Source organism: Pyxicephalus adspersus, chromosome 3 (assembly GCF_032062135.1).
Source record: "Pyxicephalus adspersus chromosome 3, UCB_Pads_2.0, whole genome shotgun sequence".
NCBI lineage: Eukaryota > Metazoa > Chordata > Amphibia > Anura > Pyxicephalidae > Pyxicephalus > Pyxicephalus adspersus.
Window position 1 is genome coordinate 19724518 of NC_092860.1, and position 13712 is coordinate 19738229.

At 39.5% G+C, this 13712-nt stretch overlaps 1 protein-coding gene across 1 annotated transcript in view; it reads right to left on the bottom strand.

Moving 5' to 3' along the window:
• Window positions 1-11575: 11575 nt before the first annotated feature.
• ZNF335 (zinc finger protein 335) overlaps window positions 11576-13712 on the bottom strand; it is a 41402-nt gene continuing 39265 nt past the window's right edge. The window contains exon 28 of the mRNA XM_072403798.1: window positions 11576-13692. Within this exon, the coding sequence (XP_072259899.1) occupies window positions 13592-13692 (101 nt within the window). The 3' untranslated portion in view covers window positions 11576-13591. The remainder of the gene's footprint in view (window positions 13693-13712) is intronic.

The following is a 13712-nucleotide window of genomic DNA, read 5'->3' on the forward strand; positions in this document are numbered from 1 at the left end:
AAGTGTGATTGTTTGTTCAACAGGTATGAATAATCGGGCCCTAAAAAATGAATAGGGAATAAACAGCTTCTGCCTGTTATTGAGAATACTGTGATGATCAGAGTGTTGAAATCTATAATGTGTAGCAGTGTACAGATTTAAGTGGTGTGAAGTAAATTGTATAGCACAGTGTAGAACGTGGTTCGGCAAGGAGTATATAACATACAGCACAGTGCTGACAGGTAGGGAACATATGAATGTAAATATATATATATATTTGCAGCACAGTGTGCTACGGCCTAGCCGATAGTTTGCTCTAGCCTAACAACCCCTGGCCGATCCGACCTGATGCCGGACGGATCTGCCAAGGGGCATTAGGAACTACTGAATCAGAGCCACCAGAGCTCCGGTGCCGCCTCCTTGCTGTTGCTCCCCTATTTACCACAGCCGGCTTTGATACATCCGCCGCCGGGGTAAATAGGGAAGGCTCCCTGAAGGGAAATCCCTCTCCTCTGCAATGTATGCAGAGGAGAGGGATTTCACTTCAGGGCGCATTCTCCAGTCATTAGGACGGGACTCAGAGTATGGCCTAGTGTGCTCTGGCCAAGTGGCTATAAAAGTTTGCCGACCCCTGGTATAAAGTATAAAACATACAAGGCACGTAGAGCAGATTGGTGGAGAATATACTGTATTAAGTCACTATAAATGACTATAAATAAATTATACTGTATGTAAATCACTATAAATATAGTACAGTGGACTCTTATGAAGCATATATCGTACAGCACAGTGCAGAGGGTAGAGCGGTATGGAATATAAATCACAGGATGTAGCAGGTGTCTCCAGCTCCCCTTTACTTTTCATAGAACTTTTACAGCACTGTGTGTACAGCATTTATTTGTTCTTTTGGCGCCTGGAAACGATCACAAAAGGTCACTTCTAGCTACAGAAATTGAATGTCTGTACACAATTAAATTGAACACAATACAATAACAGCTTGGCTAATAGTGTATCTCTACAGAAGTTAGGTGAAATATCTGTACCAATCTAACTTACTTCTAGTAGCTCATACACATTTCCCAACATTTAATACTAATACAAAACATGTAAAAGAGAAGTTAAGTAGAATGTAATAGCTGCATTAAAAAACTAACCAAAGATAAAGAATTAAATAGTATGTCATATTATATCCTTAGTGGAAATACACCAGAATTCTCCTTACATTATATATATTGTACCTTGTAAATGTAAAGTTCTTAGCTGCTTTCAATATGAGAAATTGCTTGCCCTTGAGACAGCCAGACAGCCAACAATATGTCTATTTTGATACAAGAGGTCCACTGAGATAAGAAAATAGATGAGATACTGAACAGCAGTCAATGAAAGAAAAGACCGACTTGGATGGTAGGCAGATATGTTTATGCTAAATGGGGCAGATATAACAGAAATGAAAAGACAGTGTAAGTGGTGAGGCAGTGAAAGTAGTCTCCAGAGGCTTAGAGGAAATATTGTGGGCAGACATGAATGAAGATAATATTGGTGGGAAAGATAGGAGGATTTAAAAAATAACTGTTCTTTCACAGTAAACCACAGTTATTCTTTGTCCTCTACTTGTATTTAAGAAATGTGATGAAAGTCTCTACCTGGGATGTGGCATTGGGTAGATATAAATACTGCAGCCCTCCACGTCCCCAGATCCCGTCCTCCTTTGTCAGCATGAGCGTAGACCTGGCTCCTATTGTTCTCCATTGGAGTTGTTAGGGCTGGAACACGTTATGTTATGTTGGGGCTGGAACAGATGCAGGAGCTTCTCCTATTCCTAAAACACCACCGTTCATTAGATTGACCCTATTTTATAGAAAATAATAAAGACAATTGGATTACAAAGAAAAAGCAAGGGCCATGTATAGGAGGCCAATAACTAAGAAGAAAGGTAAAACATTGAAAAATATAACCACACTGAACATTAAAAGCATTACATTAATAAACAGTATTTATATAGCACCAACATTTTACGCAGTGCTGTACAATAAATAGGAGTTGCAAACGACAGACGGGGGGGGGGGGGGGGGCTGCCCAGAAGAGATTACTATCTAAGAGGTGTGTGAAGTATCACACAAAAGGAGTGGGGAGAGAATCCTTGCGGAAAGGTAGGTGTATGTGCCACAAGGGGTATTGGGTATTAGTTTATAATACATTTTAAAGGGGTTTTAAAATTTTATCAATGAGTTCATTTCCACATTGTACTGCTCCTTTTTCAGGTGTTCATGACACAACCTTTGTGACCTAGTCTGTAAAATGAAATTAGGATCAGATAGCCAACATCCTAATCAAGTAGGGTCATAAGATAATCTGGGAGAAGCCTTATGAATGCCTCAGTTCTGGTCTGGCAGGGAGCAATTGTTGAAAGAAAGCAATCGTCAAAAGAAAGCAATCGTTGTTTGATACCACTTGCAAAGTATATGCAAAGTAAATTGATTAGGACATCATGAAGAAAGTCCTCACCTGCCCTAAAGGTTGGAAATTTCCGAGTATACATGACATGGGATGGGGGGTCCCTGCACCCACCAGATCCACATCTAGTATAAATCGACAAAGGGCCTTCGTGTATCTTGACCTGTATAAACTGGAGACCAAGATTTGGACTTCTCTCCCTTTTTCATATGTTATGTGTTTGCCTCTTTTGATGGTTCACTGGGGCCCCATTTTTTTATAAACCAAGAGAGCCAATCTGTGTTGCCAATCCTACATTTTCTTTTTATGTACAGTAGCCAAAAACAATTACGGACAATTCAAGCTCTATAAAAACAAATCTCAATAACCATATTTTATTGTCCATAATGATTATTTACGTGTTTATCTAATTTGCACCAATGATACTGTATCAGTAACATTTTAATAATATTATGTGTGATAGGAGCAGCATTCAGGCAGATAGGCATCATGCTGATGAGTGCTGCACAGCATACAGAGAACCATCCATTGTTTGGGAGGAAATTAAACTATAAATATCCAGAAACGCATTATATTAGCTTGGAATTAAAACACTGTGTTTGGCTGACTCAGGCACAAAAAACAAATGTACATTGTGGACATTTTGGTCCCAAAGACCCACAGACAGCTTCAATCAACCTGCATTTTTACAGACTGTCTTCTGGACAGCTGGCAACCCTGCAGGTATGATGTCTGTTCCTAGCGACAGACCGTTCCATCATCAGTGGCAGCAAAGGTAGGTGGTAATATTAGGACAAGGGGGGGGGGGGGGTATTTTTTTATTATAAACCGGCTATTGGATTATATAATACAGTACATCAACTGTGGTTCTGTATATGCTTAGCATAGGACTCCAAAGACCAGTTAGCTTATCAAAGCTAAACTCCCGGCAAGTATAAAAGACAGAAATTATTAGAACTTTGTACTCATTAACCTCCCTGGCGGTATGATTAGGTCAGTCATTTTAAATGTTAAAGTGGTACATTGTTTGAATTTCCCGCCAGGTTACACCCCCCCAGTGCACTGCCACTGCACGCTCACACGTCCCATTGATCATGCCAGAGATGTCTAATACGTCAGCAGGCATCGTGGAAAGACGTCACGGGTACGTGGGGACCAGTTAAGCCTTTTACAATGTCACCCGAAGTGTGGCTCAGGGTTACCGCTTTTGGTACTGAAAATTGACCCTGAGCCACACTTGGAAATACCACCAGGGAGGGTAATACAATGTGATTTTTTTTTTTAGGTACAAGAAATCTAAGTACCTAAATTTAACTTGGTATCAGCTGCTTACAATGCTGTGTACAGCAGAACTCAATGGGGAGCTAGTAAAACAGTTGTGCTACAGTGCTCATGTGCAAGCAATGGTAATACTAATAGAAAAGAGAGTAAATTGACAAAGAAATGGGCTCATTAGTATATTGCATTAGCATGATGGCAAGCATCATTCAATCCAGTAGACATCCGGTTGCTAATAGAGATTACTGTAAGGCAGTGGCCCCCAATCTTTTGCAGGTCACGGACCACTAAATCTACAGATTCCAGACTGGGCATGCAGTCCTGTGTCACTCAAATGAGAAGAAACTTCCCCATGAGTGATGTCATAATGCCAGAACCCACCCACTCTCCCATCAGAGATACAACCCGCCCACTGCCCTGAGCCTGTGATCCATACAGAGGACACGGTTCGCGGCTCTGGCCGGTGCGCCCCCCCAAGCGGAGTCCTTCTCCGGACCCCGCAGGGGGGTGCACTGGCCAGAGCAGCGGACCACCGCTGGTTTCTGTGCTCTCGTGGCCCACCTGTCAGACAGGGGTTGGGGGCACCTGCTGTAAGGGACAACTCTGGAGAGGGAACCAATGTTGCATTCATGGCTGGTTTGTAAACCCCATGGGGGTCCTTTGAGGAAAATTAAATCTGTCCAGAGTTGAGCTGCATAAATGATTTTTCTATAATCCTAGGTGGGTGTGAAGACATAATGTGGCCCTTCAATTAAGCCCACTGCTTGATTTGCGTTTGACATGCTTACGTTAAAGGTAATGAACTTAGAAATCATCTAAACTCTAAAATAATGAAACTTAAAAAAAAGCCAAATGAATATAGAAAAGCTTTCTTTCACAAGGACATATAATGTAAAATATCACCAGTTCTAATAATATGTGGGAACTGGTTCACAATTCATATTGTGTGGGAAATGGTTTACAAATGCTTGGGAGTGAGATGGGGGCTTTCAATAATAACATGTTACAAAAGAACAAAAAGTACACTTACCAATACATTCTAGTCGGATAGCAGTTTCAGTATAGTCGGAACAAAGAAATATGATTTCTGATTAGTTACCATGGTCACATTGCTCTTAGCCTTATTAAAGGGGCCTATTTTGTGCAATTTACAATACCTCAGTGCAGCCTGCATTTTCGGCTTAAAGGCCATTCAATAAATAACATGACGTAGGTTTTGGCTGCTGCAGGTTTGCTGAGATTCTACATAATTGAAGATTTGCTTACACCTTTACCTATTAGTTGTAATTTTAGTGGGATTGCTGTGAATAAACGTCCTGACCAGGTTGGAGTTTTTTATTTAAAGTCTTATTAGATTGCAAATGGCTAAAACAGAACTCCAGCAAACAGTGCTGATCTGGCAGGGAGCAAAAAAGTGATTGATGCCTGATACCATTTGGATTATGCACATTAGAGTGATTAGATGATCATGAATGCCTCCAAGAACTCCCCTGCCCTGAAGATTAGCAATGTCCAAGTATACTTGGCATGAGGCTGGGGTTCTTGCACCCACCAGACCCACATCTAAAATAAATGGGCAAATGGCCTTTGTGTAGCTTGCTCTGAAAAAATAGGAGAACAGGATCTGGACTTTTTTTACTACATAGGTTCAGAATGTACTCTCCTGATGATGGCTCTCCAATTGGACAATGTAGAAGCTCCATATTGAAAGAGATACACAGAATTACCAAACAGAATTCCAGCAGAAGGATACAACTGAGAAATGCTATTAATTAGAAGGGTATTTATTTGGTAATAGGCAAAATTCTGTCTAACCAGCACGGGGAACCCAGCTCTACATTGTGTGTGGCCAAGAAGGTCCTCCAAAAATATTAAAGGAGGTTGAAGACCAATAGAAGACCAGTCACCCCTTAGAAGAAAAGAAAGCTGCACTGGCTGGTATTTAGTACAGGGAACTGAGGCTAAGTTTAGGAATTGTTGCTTGCTGAATTATTGCACCTATGTGAAAAATACACAAAGGATACCAAGATAAAAATAACAATATACAAACCTCTTGAGTTTTGACAACTTGATTTTGCCTGAAGTTTTCACCCTTTTAAGTCAGCCACACTTTAGACTATCAAGCCTTTTTCTGTTGAAATGACCTGCACTGGTAGAAAAAGAGAAATCTTAATAAAATTAACTGGCATTGGATCATATGTAGAATGGTTGTTAATTTACAAGCTTTGAGGGAAATTTCATGCAGCCATTAACTCAATGTTCATGATGGAAAAATGTCTTGTGTGTAGTGGGCTGTCATCTTGCAGATATGTCCATGTGCAGGAGGGATCCAGTAATTGACACCCTGGGCTTTTGAAAAGTCAGAAGTAGTGTTTAACAAATATGAAGAGGTAGCTGGAGCATGGAAATGATGAGTGCAGCTTGACAAACTTTAAAAAAATGGTCATGGGCTGGAGTGTCTGATGGCAGAATGGGGAAAGGAGGGCAACTGCAGGTGTCTTGCCCACAGCACTAAAACTTTCTCCATTAAGAAGAGAACTTGTGGAAAGTTTGCTGAAAATGCAGTTACCAAATGCAGTGCTGCAACACAACTAGATCGAATTGCATGTTTTAGTAATAAAGTATCTCAATAATCTGGAAGAAAAGAAATCCACCTACCAGAACAGGAAATATCTTCCATTTCTCTTCCTGCTGGCATTACTATCTTCGGCAAGGAATAAAAGTCTTTGTACACGTCTTCATAGCACAATGTATCTTTGATGTTCAGAACTTTACGTTTTTGAAATGTCCTCAAGTGATGATGGAACCTTTTATAGAATCCAAACATGCAAAATGTTGGAAAGGTGACATATAAAAATTGAACCATTTATCTAACTCTTCCAAAGCTCTGTCAAAACATTGTAAAGCTTCTTTGTGAAATATTCTGTGTTCCTCTGTGTTTTGGCAAATCCGTGCTGGCTCTAATAAAAGCCAAAGAAACTTTCCTTTCCACAGCTGCTTTTGGGGGTTCTGCATCAATGAGTTGAGTCCTGGAGATGTCAGTAACTCTTTCACCAAATCTGAATAGATCCAGAGGAAAAAAGACTTAATGAACAAAATATTTAATGCTCCAGTAATGCTACACCGACATTCTGATTATTCTTGGCCTTTAAGCATTGCATTCCCAGCATCTTAACATTAAAAAAAACTTTAAAGATTTTGGGTCAATGCTATGTCAGTTTTATAAAAACATTTCATAGGATTTTAAATCAATTCTGTTTTTATTATATTTATACATGTTATACAGTATATACTGTATGTCATATATGTTATATAGGGCAAAGTAATAATTAAACAAATATTTAGCACATTTCAGGAATACATACACTGTTCCTTGTGTTTTTATCCCTTTTTTTCAAAGCATAGGAAGCATAAGCCCTTCTTACTTAATTTCTGATTTCAAAAAACAAAAACTTCTTTTCATCTCTTTGTATTATTATCATATTATCATATTCAAATGGCCAAAAAGAAAAGAAAATAGGATAAGTTCATTGTTAGGTTTTACATATACTTTAATAAATAGGTAAGGATGCCCAGAACACTTTGCAATAGCTTAAAAGACAGCATAGCAAAAACTCCTTGCCATATGGTTGGCTTTGTCTGTTTAAAACTTTTATAAAACATGTCATATCACATGCCATATTTTTTCAAATAATTTTTTTTGTATATTACAGTAACAAGAATGGTGTAAACAGTAGGTCCAAGGAGAAGAAGTATGAAGATGTAGGGTTAGGAAAAAAAGGGTATAACTTGTAATACAATGAGGAAATGTAGACAATATAAAGGGGTTGAGGAGGGGATCCAATGGGCAGAAAGGGGAGGAGGAGGGGAAAGCCTGAACAGAGCTAGGTTCATTGAATTCTGATCCTGGAGGTCAATTATTGGCCAGGAACATTTAAATTTATCACATATCCCCTATGATATGTATGCAAAGTTTACTAGTTTCTTCTTCCATCGATGATGGGTATCATAATTTGTAATAAAGTTCTCCTAAGAAGTCTCATGATGGAGGTCTGAGGAAGTGAAGACCTTGGACCAGAATCTGATCACCATATGGCAAGACACCAGATGTGTTTCATGAGTCCTTCAAAATGGCAACCGCAGAAATATGCTTTGGATGATGAAGGATTGGAATGTGCCACTCTGGCAAGGACTAGGTGCCATCTTGTTAGGGCCTTATACACTAAATCCAAAAAGCCCTTTCATTAAAAGAAATCTTTTTTCATCACTGTGCCATGGACAGTGATGAAAAAGGCTAACAAAATTTTGGGGAAGGAGTAATCACCTCCAATTCATACTGTAAAACACATAGAATAAGTCAGATTTTTAATCACTGCATGTATTAAGTTTCACTCATTTCTCATATGTTCTCCTGCTTTAATCGGTCTCATCTGGTACTTTAAACTGATTTCATTGGACATGATTTCTATAGAATATCTTCTATTTTGGGACATTGGCATGATGTGAAGGCAGACATCCAGCCTACTTTAGATGCAAAGGGCATTGCGGGCACTGTAAATATATTAAAATATATGCAGACATGCTAAATGTATTTTAATATATGTGAGCGAAACCAACTTTGTGGCTCAAGGTTTATCTAAAAATAATTCCCCTTGGGAATAGGACGCTCACATCAAGCTGTGCAAGAAACTAAAGGTTAGGCCTTTCAATACAGTGTACATAATAAGGAATTGTTTAGAAACGTATTACTTCCAGAACTCCGTGAGGTTTATTGGATGCTTCATATTTTCTGTGGTCACGTCCTTTTACCTTGTAGGCAACCTTTCTCCTCGGTTATAAATTGTTTTTATGATTTGTAATGTCATGTCTCCAAACGATGCCTGAAAAACCAGGAGGATCTACAGTCAATTATTATTGTAAAGCTATATCAAGTCTTGAAATATGAGTAATAAAGGGCTGATGTGTTTATCTTTCCTGAAGAAAATACTGCTTGTGGCTACTTCTGGTGTTGCTTAAAAGACAAAACGCAGGGGTGGACATAGGAAGTGCAACTTGTGCTACTGCACAAGGGCCCTGGATGCTTCTCAGCCAACTAGGGGTCCCCAAACCAGCTAAATTGTATTGGTGTTGGGCGGGGGGGCAAGTTAGTTCTGCACAGGGGCCCATTGTTGGCTGTGTCTGCCACTGACCAAAAGCCTAGCATCTCTACTAAAGGGAGGAAGTGGCAATCAAAACTCTGATGCTCCACTTTAATAGAAATCACATGATGAAATGCCAAGGCTCCAAGCTGCATAACCAGGGCTGGAGGGAACCTGTAAAGGTGGCCATTGTCTAGGACTCTTCATTTATCTACTCAAGCGGGTCTGTTAAGTATAGTTTTGTAGAAACAAGCACCTTAGTATGACTTGGTTCAGAGAAGAGGGGAGGCTAAAGGCAGCACAAGGAGTCAATTGGATGTAATGAATGAGTGCAGAGAGCATGCTGCTAGGAGGAGAGAATAGATGATTCCATAAGTCTCTGACTTCTTTCTTCACTGTCTGGTCAGAGGGTGTGGGCAGGGAGGATACCTGTGCACAAAATACAAGTCAACAGGAATGAAAAACCCATTTGTTAAAAGTCAAATGGAGGTCAGGAGGTTTATTTGGAACGCAAAAGCACCTGCCAGTAAATTCTGAATATCAGAAGCATCTCATACTAATGCCATCTATAAGTCTAAAACCTATTGACACTGGACCTTATTGTGTTTTATGGCAATCAAGGGCAGACATAGGGAGGAGCAAAGTGTGATGACTCATGAGGGTCCTGGACCCTCCTCAGCCCCACGACTGTTCTGCACAGGGGCCCAGTTCTGGGCCCTTTATAGTAATCAATGGTAAAGCAATGCACGAGACTTCTACAATGTACTGCATTGAACCTCTCACACACTTACCCCAATGTAGGACATAAAACCTAAAACTTGCACTTATTTGTTGTGTAGAGATCTGCCTTAATATCCCAGTTTTTCACCGATCATCCACTGTAGTTTAGCGCCAAAATAATGTGCGGACAGTCCCATCAGAGAAGTGAATGGATGGATTATGTGCATAGTGAAGGATTTTTCTGCATTTTACTGTAAATACATCCGTAGATTATACACACACTGTTTAGTATTATCTCCAGATTACTTATCCTATTTTGCTGTGGGTACATTATATTCATGACAGCCGCATGCTCATTTCCATACATTTTCCTTCAGCTTTCATTGGCATTTACAAATTTACTTTCCTGGCTACCAACAGCTTGTTTAGCTTCTCATCATACCATTGGGGCTCATTAATTATTCTCAATAAGAAAAGGTATGCCTGTGGCTGGTTTATACAATTACCATAAATTCTGCCTAAAAAAAGAACCCCAGACAAAACACAAAAATTCATGAATACATTAGATAAAAGAATAGCTATGTACTGTACGTACGCTTATGCTGCTATGGGTTTGTCCCTGTTGCTCCTAATGCTGGCTGATAAATAAGTGGCTACATTAACATCTACCTGCTGGAAATACTTAAGGTGGCTGCAGCAAAGCTGTGTACAACATCCACTGAAGAGCATGGAGTGAGTCTATAACTGTTAGCTGTGGACAACAATCTTGTTCAATGAACATTTTAGGCACACATAGTGGGAACAGAGGAGAATTTCCTACAGCACTGCTAAGCAGCGAGGGATGCAGCAGCATCAGAATGGAGACACAAAGGTAAGGCTGGAGTTTGTCCCTACATTTTCTGGGATTGAAATACCAACAAACATGACCTACATAGTGAAGATCCTGTATCTCCCACCCTCTGTTTCTTAGTATTTCCTATGAAGGAGAATATAACAAGAGAAGCTGCACTGTGCAAAACTGGATGAAAATACTGAATACCTTCAAGGGAAAGGGGCTGTATTAACTGTGCTGTCTGGCAGTCCACTAGTTGAATGTCTTCTAATGATCGTCCCCAGCCTTTAGCTCTTATAGCATGTCTGATGTCTCTGGCACCTTTCTGCAGAATCAAACATTTGATGATATCACGGGCCACATCTCCACTTAGTTGACCAACATTGACCTAAGGTTATGTATATACATTATCTCTGTTTTTTCCTTTCTTGAGCCACTAGGATGAATCAATGAATGGAAATATTGGAGGTGATGCTAGATCTTCAGACAAGGTGCTCACAATCATTGATCTCTGGCGACAGTCATCTGATATTCCTGAGACATAAGGAAGAGGCTGACTCAGGTAATTTACCTCCAGCTTAAAGATCACGAGGAGCATTTCCTAAAAATATAAATACATAAAAATACAGATAAATATCATTTGCAGAACGATATCATGTTTAAAAATAAAATCCAATCCATCCAAGAAATCCATTTTTTTTACCTTTAGATTAAGCAGGGAAGGAATAGAACCTGTAGCACCATGCTGTGTCCATTCATTGGGCAAATTCATTACTCTTTCTGGATGTTCACTGGGACATGAAGAAAGGGCCAATCTCCCCAGCTGGGATGATGGCAAAGGTTATTATCCTTCTTATCCTTTATATAGAATTCTGCCATTTTATGTATATATCCTGTGGAGCTTGTGTTAACCATCACTAGGACAAACAAAACACGTTATTTACTTGCCTGTCCATACTTCTTTATTCAACTGTCCATTATTTCATGGTGAATTCTATGGTCTTTCCCCAGTGGCCAATTTTATATATGAAATACAGTTCCAGGAATGTGTTCTGGTACACAATACAAACAGGCTGAGATGGCTGGAAGCTCCAGATCTGTGATTAGTATGACCCAGAACAACCCAGAAAAAAAAGAGCGATCACTCAGATCAACCACACGCTTAGTCTTTATAAACAAAATCATATTTTTATTTTATAAACAGATCATAAATATATGATTTACATTTCAAGTTTACACTTTTTCATCTTTACAATTGTTTAACAGTGCTCTATACAATTCATTACAATATATACAGATAATGCATAGGGACATGTTCATAGGTTAGGGAAGGAGAAGATTAACTATGGACTAAGAAAGAATTAACCCAGATATATATATATATATATATATATATATATATATATAGATATAAACAGTTTGACTGGTGAAAGATCTCTTAAGATTTTTGTTCCTCCTGTCCTAACAGATAGCTTCACTACTGTAGTTTAGCAATACAGCCTTGGTCACCTATTCGCCCCAACAATGTAAATTGACAATAGAGAGGCAGCAGCACACAGATGATCAGTTCCCTGTTATTCTGCTTTCCTGTTAGAATGTTCCTTGCAAGCTCACAAGTGGCACTTGCAGACTGAGTGCTGCTGTACAGGGGGGTGTAAGTGGTGCTTGTGAGCTTGCAAGGAACATCTAATAGAACAGAATAACAGGGAACTCCAGGACTTAAGCACTTGTAATGAAAAATATATCATTGGTAGTTAATTGATATTATAAATCTAATTAGAGATCAAACTAAATGTGGAGTTGCAGACAAATATAAAAAAATCTGTACAAAAATGTACCAATGAACCCAACAAATCTTATGGCTGTAAAAACTGAACTGCAAAATAAGTATTGGGGTTTAAAACACTTTAAGCACATCAAAGTACCAAAAAAAGTTTTTAGATTTCTGTACAGTAAGAGACTGGAAGAGTAAGAGATAGTTCATCTGTGTATTTAGCCTTTGCCCTGGAGATCAACTTTAACTGCAGACCAAGTATTTTCCTATCTCCTATGAAGGAAGTTTAATTTTTTTTCTCTTTTCTTACCAAAACATTTTTTTGCATGGCCTGAACTGCCCTACTTCTGTAATAGAAGGGCAAGTATAGGCCAAACAAACCACAAAAATGTGCAGCTTAAGCATTTTCTCTGTGCTTCCCCACCTCCTGTCACTATGAAGGGCTCAGGATGTTCCAGGCCATAGATGACAAACCTCTTGGCTTGAAGTCAGCAAACAAACTCCACCCTGATGGCTGACAAGCTTCAGTCCTGACTCACTTTAAGATGCTGATGAAGAACTAGAAGCCTTAAAGAATACAGCTGACCTTGATGGGGGATCAGGTGCAGAAAGAAGCTTCTCATTTGGTGCACCTTTACTTTCCCAAATAAATCAAACTGAACGCTCCAAGGAAAATAAGAGGACGGCATCTGACAAATCGATACAGACACTGGAGACAATCAAAACCCAACCAACTGCAAAGAGAATGAAGAGCAGGACTTCTCTCACACTCCCTCTGGCATTAACAAAGGTCACATATGAAATCATTAGGAAGAAATGAGGCTTTAGACAAAAAGCAAAGTTTATTATGCCATCCACAATCATATACAGTAGCCAAGAGGGCGGAGGAAGGCAACATGGCTAATGTAAAGCCAGATGCCATGGAACATGGGAAAAAAAAAAAGAGGAAGAGGATTACCCGATTTTATGATTATCCATGTCCTCTAGGGATTAAATAACAAAATCTGCCCTAATCCCTCTGATCTGATAAGAGAAGAGGGAGTCAAATCACGGATCAGACACAAGTTCCTGCACCAGAAAAGAGGAATGGGACTTGTAGACCTGTTATCCAAATTCATACGTATAAATATTCATCACCAGATCAGAATCCTTCTACTTACAGAAAAACACACTACAAATCATTGAGCTGGCGCAGAGAAGGTGCAAGCAGTTTCCAGAGCAACTGGTCAGGACCTGCCGAGGCAAACCCCAGACAGGAAATGACTGCCATGTTTACAGAATAGCAAAATTAATTCAATACACTTCATACAATTCATTCACTTGAAGAATAACAAAAAATCAGGAAGCTTGAGTAGTCAGTTTAGGAAGCAAAAAGCAATGACATAGGGCACCAAGAAAAGCAGGTCCTTGGCGATTTTATTCTGCCAAAGTGATCACATCATATTGGATTTCCTGCTGAAGAGCTGAGTCTGTTTCCGCCGTGTAAACAGTCTGAGCCATTGCTGCATCTGCCACAGCTAAAAGAAAAAGACACTGG